At 42.0% G+C, this 21,222-nt stretch overlaps 1 protein-coding gene across 32 annotated transcripts in view; it reads left to right on the top strand.

Annotated features, from left to right (window-relative positions):
* MAPK8IP3 (mitogen-activated protein kinase 8 interacting protein 3) overlaps positions 1-21,222 on the top strand; it is a 72,583-nt gene that overhangs the window by 32,219 nt on the left and 19,142 nt on the right. For 12 of the 32 annotated variants that reach the window (XM_052680577.1, XM_052680576.1, XM_052680572.1 and 9 more), the window contains 10 exons: positions 2,506-2,608; positions 5,085-5,203; positions 11,275-11,286; positions 12,723-12,740; positions 14,677-14,734; positions 15,642-15,794; positions 17,343-17,424; positions 19,067-19,218; positions 19,852-19,908; positions 20,359-20,529. In XM_052680577.1, the coding sequence (XP_052536537.1) occupies positions 2,506-2,608; positions 5,085-5,203; positions 11,275-11,286; positions 12,723-12,740; positions 14,677-14,734; positions 15,642-15,794; positions 17,343-17,424; positions 19,067-19,218; positions 19,852-19,908; positions 20,359-20,529 (925 nt within the window). The remainder of the gene's footprint in view (positions 1-2,505; positions 2,609-5,084; positions 5,204-11,274; positions 11,287-12,722; positions 12,741-14,676; positions 14,735-15,641; positions 15,795-17,342; positions 17,425-19,066; positions 19,219-19,851; positions 19,909-20,358; positions 20,530-21,222) is intronic. The other 20 variants (XM_052680598.1, XM_052680583.1, XM_052680597.1 and 17 more) reach the window with 11 other exon arrangements.

The raw sequence follows: 21,222 nt of genomic DNA, 5'->3' as shown, positions 1-21,222 counted from the left end.
GTAATGTGAATGGTTTCCCAGGTATGCAGGATGGCAGTAGATATTGAGTCCATTTCCCTGCAGGTGTGTTCATCCATGTCATAGAACCCCTGTCATGAACGAGAAAGCCCCATATTGGAGCTTTTGGGAAGCAGTTTCTGGGCCTCATTAATCTGCTAGTTAAAAACTTTGTTAACTTTTTTTCTCTGGATTTATTCTGAAGTATTTTATACCCAGCTGTTCATATATCATAATTGTCAGTTCGGTTAAATAATTATTTTCCCTCCCGTGTGTTTACTCCACACCCAGATGTATTTTAAAAGAATAGTTATATCCTCATCCAGCTGTTTTTCTAAGCTAAATAAGCTGTTTTCTCTTTAGTCTGTTTCTCATTTGAGAAATCTTTGGAAAGTTACAGTTGTTTTTTTTTCACTCCCCAGAGTCTTGTAGCAGATTGAATTAATGATGTCTGGTGAGGAAAGCCATCACCCAAGGCTTTAGTTTGCTGAAAGAAAGAAAAGAATGCAAGAACACGAGAAAAGCCACTTTCAGTGAAGTTTATTATAGCAGTACCAGTGTAGTGTCAGCTGCTCTCAGGCTGTATTGTGTTTAGACTTGTGGCAGCCTTCAGAAATGAGAAGTGGTGTGTTTGTTACATGTCATTAACTTAAATTCAAAAAGGACTGTAAAACTCAACGAAGACCATAAGGAAAAAAGTCTGTTTAGGAGCATGTGAATGAGCACAGGTTTCCAAGGACCATCAGAACCAGAACCTTTTCCTCTGTAATACAGAAGAAATGCCTGTGCTAACATTCAGCAGCTGATTCCTAACAAATTCAGGCTATAAAACAAGATGTAACATCTTCTGTTGTAGCATTTGAATAAAAAGAGTCACAACTGAGTCCCATTCTGTATTTTTATTAGCAGCTGGGGGCTCCCAACTTCATGGATTTTAGTCTGCCAGAAACCAGCACAGCTCTCTGTAAGGGCATGTGGCTTCTGCATAGACCACTGAAATTGTTATTTCGTGTGTATCCTGGCCAAGGCAAATCAGAGGGCATTAGTGAGAGAAATTGAACGTGGATGTCTGTGGTGGCTGAGACCAGAAGTTAGAGCTGACAAGAATAAGCTATACTGTGCATGCAAGAAAAGGGGAATTGCTTTAGTAGGTCCAGTGATGATTCTGGATTTGCTTCAGTCGTAAGTTTGTCCTACAGTATTTCTCAGAGTTCAGTAATTCAAATGTACTATAAATAAGTATCCTCATTTTACATTTGCTTCTGAGGAGACTGTTTACTGTCAGTAGCTCTCTTTCAATTCTGAAGGAAATGCCCATGTGAAAATTTAAGTTTTCCTGGTGAAATGATCATAGTGTGCAATCTGCTCCTGGCAGATAGTTGTGTCTTTATGTGCTCTGCTGTTCAGCTGTCTCTTGTGCAATGCAGAACACATCTCTGCTGTGGAGAAACTCAGGTACTTGAATTGTAATTGCATAATTCTTTGCATCTGTTATTAAAATGTCTGTTACTGATACAAATGTCTTAAAGAGGAGCCTACAGAAATTATATTCCAAGGTATTTGCTGCAAAGTTTTTCAGGTTGAAAAGAGAAGTTTGTATGAGCTAGAGAACTGCTGTGTATGGATGCCTCCTTTGGCAACAGATACACATCAGGCTTTGTCTTCAGCATGGTATTGCTTGCCAGCTAGCCCGCAGTGCCAGCCTAAATGGGGGAATGAACACTCTTGTTGTTGTGAGCTTTGTATATTTGGGTTCCAAGGCAGTTTGGAAAGGACAAAAATGCCACCTCTAACACATTCAGCAGACTAACATAATATACAGATGACGTCCTTAATCCTTCAAGCATTTTGTATGTGAACACACAGTGTATTTTTGTTGCTTGCCTCAGCTTTTGAGCATTTTGGTTTCTAATACACATAAATTGACATGAGGGGGAAGTCCCTTGTTTTCTTCCTCAAATATTGCTCTCAGGCTATAAATTATACAGAAACCAGACTGGATTTAATGCATTGTACAATGCAGTTTCTAAGTGAAATTTCACCATAGTGGATATGTAAGCTCCTTGTAGATTTGAGAAATTGTGTTGACTAATTGCTTGTATTTAAATGAGCCAGTGCCGGTTCATAGCTAGAGTAATCTCTGTGAAGTGATGTGATTTTGGCTAAATATGCACTGTGACTGAAGAATTTTTACTGACAAGTTAAAAGATTATATAGAAGTTATTCTAATGGATGAAGTATTTCTGGTTGTTATGTTCTAATGAAGATCTAGGTCAGCTATGTTGGTGGCACTGTGGTATTGCAGGGAGCATGCTTATGGTCTGTCTGCCCTAAACATATGAAGGTATCTTTCCAGCACAGGTGCATTTGTGACTCTAGGTGATCTGCTGCTGTTTCTATTTTAACAGCTGTACACAGCACCATGACGTTCTCAAGCCATGGTATTTGAAGCTGCAGAAGTGGCTTTAAGGAGCAGTGTTACCATAGATCATGTGTTGTCTCACCTAGGTATGGGAAGCAGTGATGAGTGGTCCGATGTTCAGGACATCATAGACTCCACTCCTGAGCTGGATATGTGTCAAGATCCCCGCCTGGAACGCCCTGGGAACAGGTATTGTTGTGACTTTCTGCTCTTGGCCCTCTGTCTTGTTTCTGTGAGGAGTGGAATGGATACTGTGGTTCAGAGTTCAAGATGCAGCTGTTTCAAAAAATGCATGTATCCTGGCTAATGCAAAAATGAGGGCATGTTGGCCTTCTTTGAGTTCTCCAGGGAAGGCACGTATCAGCTGGTAATCTGGAAGGATCTGTGCAGCTGGCCCAGGTCCAGGCTGCTTTGAGACAGGTTGTCTTATTGGATCAGGGAGTGCAAAGAAACGTAGCGTTTCTAAACAAAAGGTTTAAGTTAAGCATAGGGAATATGGGCTTAAGTTTTCAAGGAGAGGAAAAAGATGTGTTTGTCTAATGAGATCAGTTCTGAATGCAGTTTAAAGCCTCAAGACTTCTAGTTTTGTGTGGTATTCTTTAAGTGTTGGAAGAGCAGAAGCAGAGCTGCTATGCTTGGGAGGACAAACAAAAACAACCCCAGTGGGCAGTGCTCATCGTAAGCAGGGTGCAGGAGTGTAGTAGGGTACTGGTAAGAGGCTCCATCAGCACTCCCAGATAAGAAGAGGATGCATTAGGTGCAGAGAATACTCAGAAGCAGCAGACAGAGCTGAGGACAAGTACTCTATAGCGTAGCTCAGATAAGGACTGAAGACACAGGCCTGAGGTTTAAGGGACGCCTTGGACCAGCAGGATGAGAGTGTTCAGTTGTGAAGTGGTCAGTCAAGACAGTCAAGATCTCTGAGTTAGTGAACCAATATGTTGATGTGGTTCCTGCCTAGCACCTGGCACTCAGCTCCCTAAAGGCTATTAATTTTGGCTCCATGTGTATCTGTGAAACGTATATTAGGCTAGAATTGTTAGTCTAGATTCCTTGATCGATTTTTACCAAGGTCTAGCAATGTTGTAGGTTTTTTTTTACTCTTTTTTTACTGTCTGGTGGGTAACTTGACAATATGTCAGCAAAAAGGTATGCAGAAAATAATGCTCTGACAAAGCTACAGCAAGATTTCCTCACAGACCAAATGTGAACTGGATTTCATTTATTGGGCACTCTCCTCTAGTCTCTAAGAGCGTATGTGAGCAGCAGTAACAGATGCCTTTCTCAGTTAAACTTCCTTCAGAGTATGTAGGATGCGTGGGCAATTGTTAGCAGTACGACGAATCCAGGTACACTGAACAGTGCTGTGTGAGGAAGGCAAAAGTGACTGCTATGGTTAGACCAATAATTGGTTTCAAACTGAAGAAAATATAGGAGTGGAGAGTATTGCTGCATGGGGAGCTCTTCAGGCAGTGATCTCTGATCCAGCTGGAGATACTGAAGGTACAGATGACATGAGATAACTCTGGAGCTGCATCTTTAATAGCAGAATGCTTTTGGGAAAATGCAGTGCTTCAGAAAGTGGAGTGCTGAGGCTGAGTGATGCCTTCAAGTCAGACCTTGAATGCTGGTTGCTTGTCGTCAGTTGTGCTGCCTGTTAGCCTGCATCAGCTGATTAATTCTGATGCAGTTGTGGCACCCAGCTGTATTCCTTAGTGTTCTTAGATACCTGGGTAGCTTTGTAGTTAAGAAAGCTGTTTCTTTTCTCTGCAATGTGCTGTATTACTCATGTATCAGTGACATCTGTAATCTCCAGGCTTGGTCGCAGAGACTTGATTTACCTAAGGACAAAGCCACAGAGCTTGGGATGTTATCCAGTGGTGCTGGCCTTTCTGCTAGGCTGCTGGAAAGGTTGCACAAGCTGGTTCCTCTTGTACAAGGCATGGCACACAGAAGTGTTTTTGTACCTGCTTCAGTGCTGATTGTTGGAGTAGGCACTGGCAGTCCCACAGGACACCGCACTCTCTCATGCTATGCCTTCCTGCAGTGGCTGTCTTCTCTTTGAGCCACGAGTCTGTCAAGGCATGCAAGGTGATTCTCCATAGAGATGTGGAAATGTGCTTCCACATGATGTAATTAGATAACATTAACTTTGATTTACCTTTAATGAAGTACAGTTTGCTGAGGTATGGAAAAGCATCTGTGTGCACAGATTCACTCAAAGAAGAAACTAAATCTTCAGGCTGACTTACTAGCTGGCAAAGAAAAAGGAAAACCACTGCTGTTTGCAGCATTTGAGTCCTTATCTGATCTTACTGCTATGAGGATTGCTGTTTAAGTTGGTGGGAGTGTAGGCATCATTGCACAGTCTTAGGTCTGTGAGTTGAAAGTTTCTATGAAATACTGAGAAGTCATGAGCTGTTTGAAAAGGAGTCAGCTAGGTGAGCTTTGAGGTTATACGTGGTAGGTACTGGTACTTGGTGTGGGGATTAAAACATGCTTTACTTACTAAATTCCCTCAGTCAGTCCATGGCAAGAGGGTGGAATCCACTCCACCTGTTTTGATTGTAATGGTCTGTGATGCTCAGTATTTCAGAGAAATGATGTTCTAGCTTAAATATTGCCAAATAACAAGAATCCTTGCCTTTCCTTCTTCCAACCACAGCCCAACCCAGGGGATTGTGAACAAAGCGTTTGGCATCAACACAGACTCTCTCTATCATGAACTTTCCACAGCAGGATCTGAGGTGATCGGGGATGTTGATGAAGGAGCAGATCTGCTAGGTAAAAACTTGTTGGAACTGTTCTGTTTTCTCTGATGCAATGACAACTCTGTTAAGCTTCTAGAAGCATTTAAATTTGCTCTTTTTTCAGAATTTGGTTGTTTGGCCTTTAAAAAATGGCATGGAATTTGGGATGCACTGTGACTGAAATATATACCTACGGCACAGTAATTCTTACCCAACAATTTAAGTTTATGGCTATGTATTTGGGCTGTCTTTATGTGTCTTTAAGTTATTTTCCTATAGAATTCTCCTGCACGAGCAGTTTGAAGATTGCTTCTTCCACTCCTTCCACAAATTTTCACTCCAGTAATTCTGCACTCTAGCAGCTTCACTTGGAATAAAGGTTTTATTGGAAGTTTGCAAGAAAACAGCTCCTTTTGTTAAGTATTTTAAAGGAACAATTTTTCTTTGTTCTCATATGGAAACATCATAGTCTTCACTGCAGTTCTTACCTTTTTATAGTTGATCCAAGAGAGATTTGCATTTTCCTTTTAGGCTGATTTTGAAGGAGCTTTTTGTATCTGAAGTCTGATTATATTCTGTGTTCCTGATGACTTAGAAGCAGTCAGAGAAGCGGCTTTGTGTCAGGTAGCAGTCTGAGCCCTTGCCATGCTTTCTGGTGTTGGACTCTGAGCATGCAAACCTTAATTCATGGCAGAATTTAAGCTTGTTCTGAAGGCCTGCTTAATATTTTCAGGGAAATATGAATGGTATTTGAATATCCTGATAACACAAGCTACTGACAAAGTTTATAACTGTGTAGCTCACTGTCAGTTTTACTGCTTGATTTAAAAACTGTGGAAAATACGAGGACTCCTACAAGTATTCCTGTTAAGACATTGAGCAGCAAGAGATCTGATGTGAAAGTGAACATTTCTGGTGGTTACTGGCATAAGAGCTGCATTTGGATAATCTTACAAGTTTGGTTCTGGAAACAAAATTTTTACTGTATATCCAAAAAACTTCTGGATATACATAGGTTGCTCCAGAAATGATGTCTCCTATTTATTTCCACAACAGATACAAAGAACACAATAGCACTGTTTGATAGGGCAAATTTTTAGCTACAGAACATTATTTTTCCACTCAGTCACTACCATTAGTTATTCATTTTCACCAGCAGTGAACAAGAGCTGCGTGGTGTGCTTGTACAAATCTGCACCAGTGGAAGTACCTGCTGTCACCACTGCTGAAATGCACCACCCACTCCTCCCTGTGCCAACACCCACTGTTTGGTCTCCATCAACATTCACAAGTGTTGATGAATGTCATTGGGTCCTTTTTTTTTTTTTTTTTTGCATGGAGAAGTTCAATGACACCTTTGCTTCGTCTGTACTTTCATGTCAGTTACCATTCTGTCAGACTGCCTCTCTGCTGCCATCTGTCACATAGCAAAAAAATTTAATGCAATACAGGTGGGAAGGTTCAACCTCTGATGCATTACCACCAACATTCGCTTCTGACATCATGGGTCAACGTAATAAAATAGGAGACATTACTTTTGGAGCAGCCCTCATATATCTAGAACGTGATCAGCTGAGTCATGTCGCAGAATTGCAGCAGCTTCTCTTTACGAGAATTAAATTAGGGGAATACTTGTATTACCTTTGAATGAGTCTGGTATCAGGAACCTCTGAAGGAGTATGTTTCTGCAGAGGGGACAGATTTTAGCCTATTCCCTGAAGATTTAACCATGAAGAAGTGGACTGAAGGCTGTAGAGTAGGTCAGTACATAGTTTCTTGCTCTATCTAAGACATAATCTCTGAAATCGATACTGTTGTGGGCAACTGTGTGACTGGAATGTGAAAGAGATCTAGGCTGTGAACACAACACTTGCAATAGCTGTTTGGTATAGATGTTTTTTTAGGAACATGATGCTAGCTCTGCAGCATGCAGTGTAACTCTTGTGCATGGAGTGATGACCATTGCCAGAAGGCTTTAAGACATTTATTGTTTGACACCTCTTCCACCATGGTGGAAGAAAAAGTCTACAGAAGAGTAGAGATGAACTTTTGCAGCCTGTGATTGGAGCCAATATGGGCAGATACTGAAAATATCAGAATTAAAAAGAAAAAGCAAGAATTCTAGGTTTGAGAGTGACCTGTATGTTAGCAGTCATTGCAAAAGGGCTTGATCTCCTGCTCCTAGTGAAGTTGGCAGGAGCAACAACACGTGGCTATTAAAGATGTGGGATGAATTTTGTTCAGTCAGCCCCCATGCATTATTGGGAGCTCTCTTTGTGACAGGCTCAAAGAATTAAAAGCAATCAGAATCTTGCTATCTAGCATGTGTTTTATCTTGATCCTTAGGTGCTTCCTTGTCTAGAAGAGCATATGATGTAATACATGGCTTTCTTCCTCTAAATCACATGTATCTTCTGTGCCACTTGTTGCTTTTTATCTCTCTTGAAATGGCTGTGGCATCAGGAAGTGTGAGCATCAGAATCGTTCAGGAAATGAAAGACTTGCTGTATGAACTGCTTGGGAAGACCCATTTCCCACTTCTGGAAGCCTGTCTTCTCTGAATCCACTCCCCAGAACCCAATAGTCTCACCCAGTGACCAGTGAGAAATATAGACTTGTTTTCAAAGTGTACAAGTGTTTAGTTGCCCAGTTTAGATCTTGCAAGTTACATCACCACAGTTCCAGTTAGTCAAAGGTGTTCACCTCTTCCAGTAATCACACAGCCCAGACATCTATAGACATCTTGAGTCATCTGTTATTTGGCAGTTACCTCTTCTAAGAAAATTATACAGAGACTTTGAGCGTAAGTACGGCTCGTGAAGATCAATTTCCTTTCCACCTAAAGCCAAAACTGTCAATATGTATATATCAAGTTTTTAAATTTAAGCATAAGGTTATTTCCTTGGGAGGAAATTCTTTACTCAAGGGGTGGTGAGGGTCTGGCACTGCCCATGGCCCTGCATGGGGCTGTGAGGACCTGGTCTGGTGGGAGGTGTCCCTGCCTGTGGCAGGAAGGTTGGAACTAGATGGTCTTCAAGATTCCTTCTAACCCAAACCATTCTATGATTCTATGATACATAGAGATAGCTTCTCCTTATACACAGGGATGCCCAAATACACAGGGAAAAAGGGGAGATTGCTTAATCCTTCAATTTGTTTTTGCTTAGGAAATAAAAATCTCTACTCCCCTCTTTGTTAAGCACAAAAAACATCTCCAGCTTACACTGCTGTTGTTAGGTTTCTGGTATTTTGTATCTGTCAGTTTTCCTTTGAATGGTGCACACATTTCAAGCCTTACTGAAGTTGACATTCTTTTTTCTGTTCTTCATTTTTGAAGTATTCTGGACAAAATATGAAAGTGTGAAACACCTAAAATATATTTTAATCAGAGCATTTGAGAGGTTTGTCTGAGTAGCTTAATTATCCATGCATGAATTAAATGCTTACTGGAAAAGTTGTGCACATTTTCTTCCCCCATCCTAGAGATGTGTATACAGTGTACTATGTGTATACAATACCCTCTACAGTGTCAAAGGGAGTAGTATTAAAGTTATGTCAGTCTGTATGTTTTTAGTCCTGAATGGCTCCTCTTTTTATCAGTTCTTTAGGAATGAAGTAGAAGGATGAATCTGCTAATGGTGAAGAATTCTAAAACTCTTCAGAAAGAATTTATCTGTGTAGTTTGTGTTCCCAGCTCACTTACAGAAGAGAAATACATTAAACCTTGGTTATCATCTTCTCAGCAGAGATGCTGTGACATGTAATTTGCCAGTTTTTCTGCACTCTGGGATAATTTTCTGATTTGAGAAGAGCAAGAAAAACTTGCAGATGACGGCATGGTGGGCTAGCAGAATAGGAAGGCTTCTTCCAGTTCCTTTTGAGATCTGGATTGTGATTAAATTGGCTAGCTCAGTGAGTTTCATGACAGAATTGTCAATCAAATTGATTCTTCTGTTGAGCTCTGGCTGCCAGCTCTATCTTCTTGAAAGTGTTCTTTAACGTGAACATGTGTTGCCAGGATTGTTTAAAGGAAGGAAGGCAAAGAGTGAGAAATGAGATTCAAACTTCTTTTTCTTTGCTTTGAACTATAGGAAGCACTAAGAATGTCTGAAGAATAGATCTCTGAAGAGATCTAAAGAATAGTACTGCCAACATTGGCACAAGAAAATTGGCACTCTTCATTGCAGTTTTGAAATATAAAATCTACTTTTCCCCCTTGTTCTAATACTGCTCTACACAAATCATCATAGAATCATAGAATGGCTTGGGTTAGAAGGGACTTTAAAGATTATCAAGCTCCAACCCCCATGCCATGGGTAGGGTTGCCACCCAAGAGATCAGACTGCCCAGGGCCCATCCAACCTGGCCTTGATGCCCCTTGGGATGGGGCATCCACAGCCTCTCTGGGCAGCTGTGCCAGTGCCTCACCACTCTCTAAATAATTTTTTCCTAAAATCTAACCTAAAATCTCCCCTCTTTTGGTTCAAAATTATTCCCCGTCCCTGTTTTGACACTATCAGAGTTTTTAAAAAGCCATTCCCCTCCTGTTTATAAGCTCCGTTCACATTCAGGGAGGTTACAATGAGGTGTCCTCAGAGCTTTCTCTTCTCCAAGCTAAACAAGCCCAACTCCCTCAGTCTTTTTTCACAGCAGAGCTTCTCCAATCTCCAAGCATTTTTTCTGGCCTGCCCTGGCCCCGCTGCAACAGCTCCCCCCTTGCTGTGCCGGGCCCCAGGCCTGGACGCAGCACTGCAGCTGGGGGCTCCGAGGGCAGAGCAGAGGGGGACAATCCCCTCCCTGCCTGCCGCCCCCCTCTGCTGCTGCAGCCCAGGATGCAGTCGGCCTTCGGGGCTGCGAGCGCACGCTGCTGCCTCACGTCCAGCTCTTCGTCCACCAGAACCCCCGTCCCTCTGCGCAGGGCTGCTCTCCGTGGGTTCTTTTCTCTGCTCTTATCTGGAATTGCCCCAACCCAAGTGCAACACTCCTTGATTCTCATCGCCTCACTTTTCAAGCCTGTCCAGATTTCTCTGGATGACGTCCCTTCCTTCTGTTCTGTCAGCTGTGCTGCTCTTCTTGCTGAGGATGCACTTGTTCCCATTATCTATGTCACTGATAATGCTGTGAAAGAGTACCCACAATAGGCCTCTGAGGGACACCATTTGTCATCTGTCTGCACCTGGACGTAGAGCTGTTGACAGCAACCCTCTGGCTGCGACCATCCAACCAATTCTTTATCCGCTGGATAGTCCAGCTTTCAAATTCATAGCTCTCCAAGTTGGAGATACGATTCGGTGTATTGGGGCCATGTAAAAATCCTTACACAGATCCAGGCAGATGACATTAGTTTGTGTAGGATTCTGGAGAAATATGTGGAATGAGAACATTTTCTAGTGTAACAGTTGTAATTCCCTTCTTTCTCACTATAGCCTTTGGAATATTCTCACCATCTAGTTGGCTGCTTTCCTGCCTGTTTACTTATTAATTGCATTTCTTACCAGCTGCTCATGGGTTGTTCCCCCTTTTTCTCATATCCCCTTTCCCGATATTCATTATCCCAGTACTCCGGACATGGGGGAGGACTAACAGTTGGGTTATGGGCACTAGGAAGTCCTTTCTTTTAGAGTTAGGATGCCCACCTGTGTTTGCTATGGAGGTTAAAATCTCACTTCATGTAACCGGTGTTTTATGGTGCAGACAGCAGGTTTTACACTAGTGGTAAGTTCATGCATACAAATACTGTTTTTCTATACAGAAGTGGAAATGAAATTATCAAACTGAGTCCTGGCACTGCTATAGGGAAAAAGATGTTGTAAAATGCAACTGTCTTTTGCATACTGGGGGTAGCTGAAGCATGTGGTTGCAGTTATAACACGGGTTACCTCCCCTTGATTTCTTTTGTCCTATATGTGGAGTCGTGCCTCCTACAGTCATGGCAGTTCCTGTCCTTACTATTTCATGCCTTTTGACATTGAAATGGCTGAATCATTGTTAATTTATTTTTTTTAAAACAAAATTTTAATTTGGTTGGTTTCAGTCACTGATCGATCCTTTTTTCACTTCCTTTTTTCCCTTGTCTCTCTGTGCTTCGCTGGACATGGCCCATAGGGGAGTTCTCAGGTGTGTATCTCTCCTCTGCTCAGTTTCCTTTCTTGTTTGTTTTTACCTCGTTGAGACTGAATGACATGGTATACACGTGTGATACTCCCCTGCTGTTGTCCAATCACGGTTGGCTTTGCTGACTTTCTCCCACCTTTGCCTTGCTTGGTTCCTTGCACTGGCGGGTCCCTGGGCAGTAGGACATCCCTGCTTTGTGTTCACATGTCTGCTGCTTTTTGATCCACTTTTTGTGTAGCTTTCTGCAGGTTTGCTCCCTTATATTGCACTGGTCCGTCTCTCAAGGTCTCAAGAAAACCACACTGCACCTTTCCTTTGCTTTGGGGTGCAAAGTGCCTTTTTTTAGGGCAAGTGCTGTGCTCTGATCAGAGCTCAGCTGAGCACAGAATTAAGTTAGTTTATCACTTTTCTTCAAATGAACAAGGCTTTGAGGAGTCCCTCTGCTCACATGGTGCCCACTATGAGTTTCTTAATGCATACAGACCCTCTTCTGCCACAGCTGCGGTGGAAATAAAGACTTTCTTGTGGGGAAGAGAGTGGCAGAGCCACAGGCTTTTTAAAAGTTTTGTCTTTTTGATAGGAGTTTGAAGTGCTGCCTCTGTTGCCTTTCATGCCATACAAAGGTCAGCAGGCCCTAAATTGCAGAATTTTCACCTTTCTATTAAATGCACTTGGGTGCTGATAAAAAATCAGATGAGATCAAGGCAATCTCTCTTGATTTCAGTGCAAACTGAATGAAGTTCAACCTGTAATAAGGGTAGGTGACTTGGGTTGATACGGTACAAAATCTGTAGCGTAATACTGTGCAGTGATGAGCTCTGTCACATTCCTCTACACAGGACCTCCTGATGTTGGGTCTGTAAGGTTACAAAAGGAGCAATGGCATCATCCTTTCTCTTAGTTCAGATTGTTTGTACTGTTACTGTAAGCCACTTTTTCATGTTTTTTTTTTTCTCAGAAACTCTCCCACTGAAGCGGCACTGGAATTTATCTCAGTAGTAAAGTGGATTTGGGTCTGTGCAGAAAGGCCAGATAACAGCTTTGATATCCCACCCCTTTTGTTTTTTCTCCTGCCCCTGTCCTTTTTTCACCCTATTCATTACATCTGTTGAATTGCCGTTGTGGTGGGGTTGGAAAGCACAAAGATACTCAGTCCCAGGGTAAATGATGAAGATGGAAGAAGAAAATGAATTCATCTTGAACTTGTCCTGAACTTTCAGGCATAAATCTGCATCAGGCCAGGCTGCAGCTAAACCAGATGTATGTTAGTTTATGCTGAGCATCACGTGTACTGGCACCACACACGTTTGCACATGCTGATGAGCTGCTCTGTTTGTTATTTACAGATTGGTACTTAATGGCTGCTTTTTTCTCTTCCTTTTTTCCCCTTTGCCCCCCTATCTTTCTGTTCCCTTTCTCGTATGGGATGGTCCTCATAGTACGGGATGATTTCTTTGGTAAGGCGAAGGCCTTTTTTCTTTTTTTTCTTTTTTTCTTTTTTTTCCTCTTTTAACCATGCGTTTTTTATTTTAAAATTTCTTTCATCCACTCAACATCTCCCCCATATGTCTTGCATTACCTTGGTTTGTGGGGTTCTTTTTTGTTGTTTGTTTTTTTTGTGTGTGATGGTCACCTCTCCAAGAAGCAGGATGCAGCTGGTCCATAGTTGTGATCTGGGAATTCTCTTCTTTCCCTTGATATAGTTGATTATCCACTTTGATGCTTCACACTATTTGCCTGGCTATAGGAGGTGCACAGTGATGAATGGCTCCCTCCTTTGTTCCACACCACAAAGAGTAAAGAATTCTCCTTTTAGTCACTCCACAGTGCCTTTTCTTCTTTCTCATGAGTGGGGCTTTGTCATTACAGCTTGCATGAGATTATCTCATAGTGTCTCACTCTATGGCTGTAGGATGGCTTCATCCATTTCTTCATTGAAAGATCAGTCCCTCAGAGCTCCCACTGGTTAAAGCATCGGGCTGGGACTGGGCCACACACTAATTAGGCAGTTCTGGGGTAACAGCTGACCCTCTGCACCACAGTTCCTTTCTCTCCCAGAGGCAGACTCACGAGTGTTATCTTGCTTGTAGATGAGAAGGCAAACTATTATTGACCATCCCACCAACAACAGAAAAACCAAGCCATGAGGATGACGATGTCCCTCAGCACTCACAGGATCCTTGTGCCATTTTAATGTCTTACTAGTTAAATACGTATTTGATCTTTTGTAGAATCATTCAAAAGGAACAAGAGAAGTATTTAATAAACTGATGTCTGTATTGTATTGTATGACCTCTGGATTTTAGGAACAATGTATATGCCATGGAAGAAAAGGGTATTAGCTGATCCATCTTACCAAGCCAAAAGTACACTTCAGTTTTCACATTTTTGTTTGCAGTATTCCTTGACACACAAAGAATACATTGCCTGAAACATCAAAGTGATTAATTATCTTTCTACTGATTTAAAAAAACAAACAAAAACAAAAACAAACAAAGAAAAACTTGAAAATGCTGCTTCTTATTCCTTCCTGCTGGGAATCTGCTTTTGCCATCATAACTTCATGCCATCTAACTGTGGGAAGAGGATTTATTTTGTTGGAGTGTCGTGGTGTGTGCTCACTTCTTGTATGCCGTCATGTTTCTCTAACTTCCATTAACTTAAGGTTTATTTTGTTTTTATTTTATTGTGAATATTAATCAGCAAGTAACAATTGTGGAAAATGTTGATGCCTTTGCTGTAAAGGGATAGGTAGTTCGAGGGCAGGACGAGGAGCACTTCAGCACAAACACTGATGGTTGTGATGCCTTTTTGTTCCCTGGGGCCTGTGTTGAGAAACTAGCTGCAACACTCAGCACTGTCCATTAAAAAAACAGTACCCTCTGTATCTATTTGTAAAATAGAAGCAGATGCTGGGATCCAGCAAGTTCCTGGCAGCAGGGAGCACTTCTCCTGTGCGTTTGGTCCCTAAATTCCTTTCAGTTCATTTTTACTAAATTCAATCTCTACACTTTGCATGCACTCTGAAAGATTTGGAGCTACCTGACCTGTGTGCTGCAGCCCTCGTGTGTTCTTACCCAAAGTGCAGTATGTCTGATCTAGGTGCTTTTTTGGGAGTGATCCTTAAGTCATGGGCCTGAGACTTCAAACTGTAAACCCCTGTGAAAGAAAATTGTTCAAGGTAAATAGTAGAGCATTGGACAATCTGAAGTCCTTTTAATACTGCCACGGTGGAAGGTTGGTAATAGGAAGCCTTTCAAGTGGATGAATCTGGCTGTAGGGAAGCCTAACAAAATGATTTCTCTTCCTCAAGCATGAGTCAGTCAGTGCCACGCAAGCTCCATACCCTGAGGAGAACAGATGAAAACTGCTTGACTTTTTTTGTTTTTTCAGGAATGGGCAAAGAAGTGGGCAATCTGCTGTTGGAGAACTCACAGCTACTGGAGACCAAGTAAGAAACTGTTGTGTGCTCTGAACCGCCTGCCTGGTTATATCATTGAGATGCCATCACAAATAAGGTTGTGGCTAGAACTCCAGCCTCACTGTGGCTTATTGGTGTATCTGGCAGGCTCTCTTGAATACTTGTTATGCTTTGAAATGTAGAAGAGAAACTCCTCTCTTGAGCAGTTTTCTTGATGGGCTCTGATCCCACCTGAAATCAGTGGTAGGCTTTTCTTTCATTAACTTCAGCAGGAGTCTGGGTGAGTCTGTGTCACTTTGAAGTTTTTATTTGCAAGATTTACTAATTGAAAATAAACTTGTATTACTGTTGAGAAGAATTTTCAAAGATTTAATAGTTGATAAAGAAAAGCGAGGCAATGTAATTTGCTTATCCTTTGGGAAAGACTTCAAGCTAGATACTAAGGAATGGCTAAGCAGCCATAAAGAGGAAGGAGAAGTAATCCTAAGGGTGGTAACTGTAGAAGTTAGGATGGGAAGCTGCTCATTTTAAAGGTTTTAAGATACTTCAGAAGTGGTTGGGAATGCTGAAGTATGTCACCATCATCTCCAGCTATCAACAACTACAAATAATGTAGGTTCTGAAAGGTATGTTTCAGCACTTAATTCTCTTTAAATAGATTTCAATTTCGTGCAGCTGTTAAGTTGCCCTGTATGTGCTTTCTGCATCTTTTATGAAGCACCTGAGGTTGTTCTGTCAGTCAGAAAGCAGAACTGGACGGACCTCATCCTGACCAGTTACATTCTTCTGCAAGATGTGCTTTTTCATGACTTACAGTCTGAACTTATTTCAGTATGCTCATTTCAGGTTTCCTTGTGATACCTGTGAGTTTAGTTTCAGGTTTCTCTTGTGGACAGCTTATGGCATTTTTGCTTATTGTCCCTTTCGCACCTTTAAGAAATGCTTTGAACGTTGTGAAGAATGATTTGATTGCCAAGGTGGACCAATTGTCTGGAGAACAAGAAGTACTGAAGGGAGAGCTTGAGGCAACAAAGCAAGCCAAAACCAAAATGGAAACCAGAGTGAAGGAGCTGGAGGAAGAGCTGAAAAGGTGAGTGGTTCCCATGCTGTGTCAGGGATCTGGGAGAACCTGAGTGATGAACTCACAGCCTCTGTGAGAGGACCTGAGAGTGAAACTTGTGCCAGTCAGCTTTTCTGCATTTCATTCATGGGCATTAGTGTTAGAATTCAGAGGTAGCTTACAGAGCATTTCAAGGCTGATAGTATGTGGCTGAGATATTCCTGGTGTTCTTAGATTGCTTTTCTTAGTTTGAAATGAATTTTTGAACCTTAGAAAATCTACAGAATTTTCCCCTCCAATATTAGGGGTCCATCACAGTGGTTGCAAATCTAGGCTTCCCAGAGTGAAGTTGTCAGCATTTCAGTTTGCAATTTAAAACAAACAAACAACAAAGGAATTTCTGAACCAGTAGATTTGAAGAAAACTGTCAGGAACTTGATCCTGTTGGTGGCCAAGATTATGCTGAGAGGCATGAAATGCCCATTCATTTAATGAAAGAACGAGTGCAGATTCTCACAAACAGTGTTTAAATGTCAGTATTGTTAATTGTCTCATTGTTCACATTAAGAATAAGAAGAGGGAGAGGAGATTCTAGAGCTCTGCACAGAGGTGGCGTTTGGACAGATTCCATTTCTTATTTTTCCACTCAAACTAGAGAAACCTAAACCTGAATGCCTACAAAGCCTGGGAAGTTTTCACTTCCATAAAGCTACAGATGCCCCATTGATCTCCAGGCTACATAACTGCATTTTAACTAGCTGTACCAGCTGCACTGTGACACTCAGATTCAGAGGACAGTGTTTATTTTGCATCTTGAATCTGGAAAGTTGCCTCTGTTCTTTTTAAATTCTTGAACACAGAGTGACAACAGCACAGTCTGGTTTCTTAAGTGTTCAGAATGTCTGAAGTGAAGGTGATCTCACCAGCAGTGGAAATAGATCTGATTTTTTGAAAATGCCTTTTTGAGTCTCCTGATGTGTTATGTAATACATAAAATACGCTGTGCAGCATGGATGTGGACTTTTAACTGTCCACTGTGCTTTACTAGGAAATAAGGATGGCTTTTTTTTTTTCCTTGCTAATAGAAGTTATGAGGCTTAAGTAAATTAAAAGTATTCAGATAAATACTTTAAATTTGTATTTATTTATACTTGGGATTCATTTCTTTGCTGTGATGGCAAACTGCCCTTCATATTGTAGGCTTTTTTACTACACTGGAAAGAGAAGCAGCCCAGAAGAACTTAAACCAACATTAATTGCTGGTAACAGCTCGCTTTTTGCGTTGTTAAGATCTCAACAAACATTTGAGTATAAAATATATCTTTGAAACAGGTCTGTCCCAGTGGTCCATATTTTGGAGCCCTGTGCTTAAATCACGTTTTCCAAAGAGAGGGGATGATGTCAGTGAAGCTGTTCTCAGAAACGTGTTGCAAGAGTGAGGAAGAACAGCTCAGAAGCACCTTGTAATTTGTTAGTGTTACTCACAGTTGGAAAACAGTTTGTTTCTGATGCAGTCAACCCACCAGGTGCAGTCACAGTATCACTTGCTGGTTCGATGCATTTCTTCCTGTTTCCTAGAGTGAAATCTGAAGCGATTGTTGCCCGACGAGAGCCCAAAGAAGAGGTGGAGGATGTAAGCAGCTATCTCTGTACAGAATTGGTATATTACATTACTAAAATGCCTGCGGGGAAAGGGGGTTTATATGCTCATACTGTAATAATTGATGTAAGGTTCTTGAGATGCACACTGATCTGTCTTTCGTAGAGTCACCAAGGTTGGAAAAGACCTCCAAGATCATCCAGTCCAACTGCCCACCTACCACTAATATTTCTCCCTAAACCATGTCCCTTACTGCGATATCTAAATGTTTCTAGAATGTTTTGAGAGCAGATCTGCTGAATTGCAAGTTGTTGTCATGTAATTACCTTTGCATATAACTTGCAAACTATAGTTTGGCAAAGAGCAGCAGCTGACAGAGTGACAACGCAGTGCACAGTGTGGTTTTAAAACGCCGGTGTTAGAGCAGTGCCCAACTCAGCACCTTTCCATTTTACCTGGTTTTCCTCAGTTTTGAATGCCAGACAGCATAGTGTGTGGTGAGCTTTCTCACAGAATCTAGTGATGGTCAGGCTTCCCCAGAAGAGTTAATCTCGTGTTGGCAGTGAAGCTGTAAACCATGAGGACTTTGTGCAGTGAAACTCAGGTTTTACAGCCAGCTTTTCAGCAGAAATTACCTTCTTTTCATAGTTCTGTAAGCTCCAATCTTGCAGTGTTATTTTTTGTCCTGTTTACTTTTACATAAGCCTGTACTTGTTACAGAGTACAGGCAGAGAAGGCTCGGTGCTCTCTTCCTGTTTTGGCTGAGTTTGAGGCTTTGCAGCAGAGTGCACCGTAGTCAAAAATAAAGCAAACCAGAGAGTAAAAGAGTTTCCTCTGTAAATGTCTCCTCTGCTAGGGTAGGAGATCAGAACCATGGAACTGTGTAATGGCTTTGGTTGGAAGGCATGTTAAAGATCATCTAGTTCCAACCTCCCTGTGCTTGCCAACCACTAAATCAGGCTGTAGGTCAGGTTGCCCAGGGCCCTGTGCAACTTCACCTTAAAGATAAATTGGATACATTTCTTTTTAATATAACTCTGTTCTTCCTTTGTAAAAAGTATAGAACTTAGTTCAGTTCTAGCCTAATTCTCCTGATTCAACTGAGGTAAAATTACTCTGGTTAGAATGTAGGTAGATAGGAAAATTTTCAGGTTGTGCTTGTGAAGTGCTGCAGCCATGTTTGCTTTCTTTGGGAAGCCAAATTTTGTCACCAGGAAGGAGAAAGTCGTTCTTTAGTTTCATGTGCCCTCTGCCTTTACCAGTGCATGCTAACAGAATGCCTTCTGCCTAGCCCTCTAGAGGGGAGAGATAACATTATCTTCTGCTCTCTGCTGCTTGTCGCTGAATTTGCTACTGAATGTCACTAAAACTTTGGTTTCCAAACTTTATGGGCCAATGGACTGCTGTCAGTTCTCAAAACCTCTTGCAGATTACCAAAGCGCCTTCATGGCAATGTTCCCTGGGTAAGGTCTTCAATTTGGTGGTGATTCTAGTTCTGTTTCCCTGAGTTTTCAGAACCCAGATGTCCATGGGCCCTACTTTGGAAATCATTTGTCTGGAGTTAGTACCTCATTCGGGAAAGGTGTGGGATGGGGAGGGGTGTAATCAAGCAGAAAAGGAAGAGCACTAACCGGTATGTCTTTCTGTCTCCTGACTTGCCCTGTACTAACATCAATCCCCTTCCATCTTTTGTTGGCTGAAGCAGTGCTCCTCCCCTCTGCAGGACAACATTCCCATAGCTCAGCGCCGGCGCTTCACCCGTGTAGAAATGGCCCGGGTTCTGATGGAGCGCAATCAGTACAAAGAGAGGTTGATGGAGCTCCAGGAGGCTGTCAGGTGGACTGAAATGATCAGGTGAGGATGGATGTTGGTGTAACATCCCTTCAGGACAGAGCCTGCTCACGCTGCACCTTTTGCTTTTAGCCTTAATGCCCTTAATAAGATACGGAAGATGTGCTGAATGTTTTCCAAACTAGATTCTTCTCATACCTAATATTTTCTCTCTTATTGCTGATCCTGGGCTGCAAATCAGGAGTTACCGTTATTATTTGGAGACACTGGGCAGCTGTTTCTCTTGATAGTTTCTTGTGCTACTTAAGCTCAGAAAAGCTGTCAGGAAAAGGTTTGCTTCTAATTAGTTCCTTTGGCGGTGGCTTTCAAGGACTGTAATGCTGGGGTTTGGGTTAGGATTAGAGTTTATCATTACCAGACTGATACTATGGCAGTGATACTGTGAAAGGGAGTTGATAAAGCACTGATCTGAGAACATTTATTTGCACTTCATGTTAACATTGAAATATAAAGCAATTGGATATCCCTTCATTAAAATGACTGCGTGTCACTTGCTCTGTGTTAAAATGAATTCTGAGTTGTGACATGGCTTCCTTGGTGCAAATTGCCTGCTGATTGGTTGAATTTTAGGTTGTTTGGCAGAAATTTGGGTAAAAGATTCTGAAATTCAAATGATTCTTTTGTATTTGTTCTTAGAGCTTCCCGTGAGCACCCATCCGTCCAGGAGAAGAAGAAGTCCACCATTTGGCAGTTGTAAGTTCTTTGGTGATCTATGTGAGATGAAGAAAAGGGGAAAGGTTGCCATTTTTACTTCTACAGCAGCTTAGTAGACTCCTGCTCTCATATTAATGAGAAATCAGTTGAAACTCTTGTTAGCTGAACCCTTTTGCCTGCAAGGGCTTTCTTTCTCCTTAGCGAAATTAAGATCAGATCTGAACATCCCTCTCAATTTTGCTTCACAAGCTGAAAAGGGTTCTGCTTGACCTGGGATGGAAACATACATACACTCAGAATCTTTTTTAATAAAGGAGGTTTTTCAGAAGGCACCTGTTTTTTAAAGCTAAAAACACCTTACGTCGATCAAACAGAAGTAGGGCAGTTTTCTTGAAGAGCTTAAAGCAGCTGTTGGCACCTCTGTTGTGTGTCTGTGGTATGTTGTGTCCCTGGGCTCCTTTTCTCACACTGGCCTTTTCCTGTCCTTAGCTTCAGCCGTCTGTTCAGTTCCTCCTCAAGTCCCCCACCAGCAAAGAGGACCTACCCATCTGTGAACATCCACTACAAGTCTCCAACCACAGCAGGGTTCAGCCAGCGACGCAGCCACACCATGTGCCAGATCTCCTCTGGCAGCCGCACCCTGGAGTTCTTCCCTGAGGAGTGAGTTACGTGCTGTGTCCCCAGCCAGGTCCCCCAACTTTTTCTTCAAACAAGCTGTTTTCCACTGGAAGAAAAACCACGCACATTTGTGTGTGGTGTTAACTCATTGATTACTGCGTGGATAGGCTCAGCAAAGTGGCAGTTTTGTTCTCTGAAAGTACGACTGCTGTGATGGTTCATATCAGCAGAGACCACTTTTGGCCTTAGGGTTTGCCTCAGCCCTGGTTGTGCCCTGGTGTTTGCATATCATGTGAGAAAATGAAGCAGGGCTTCTGTGGTAGTGTGTGGCAGCACTGGGCAATGGGCTGGGGACAGTCTTGCCCAACCCCATCAGCCAACACGTCAAGTGAAGACAAGTTCTCTCAACAGCACATTTCTTTTTCAATATTTGGTTTTCATTTTCCTTTAAAAGAGCCTCTAAATACTGCTACCGCAGCACTTTCTCTCTGTCCTTTATTTCTCTGACATGAGGGGAAAAAAATCTTCACTTCTGTACGTAATTTCAGGATGGATATGTTCTACAACTACAGGGTGGTACAGTTTTCTATGTGCTGTGTTTGTGTGGAAGGGCTTTGGAGAATGTGATGATAAACTACAACATGTAGTGTCTGCAGTATGAAGTTTTGACTGGAAAGCCAGTAAACCAGCTGTACACAGATTTTCTGTAGGTAAAAAATATCTTTAGGAGGGTGA

Source organism: Tympanuchus pallidicinctus, unplaced genomic scaffold (assembly GCF_026119805.1).
Source record: "Tympanuchus pallidicinctus isolate F22 unplaced genomic scaffold, pur_lepc_1.0 scaffold18, whole genome shotgun sequence".
Classification (NCBI taxonomy): Eukaryota; Metazoa; Chordata; class Aves; order Galliformes; family Phasianidae; genus Tympanuchus; species Tympanuchus pallidicinctus.
Note: the sequence above shows the minus strand (reverse complement) of the source record. Positions and strands in the feature narration are given on the sequence as shown.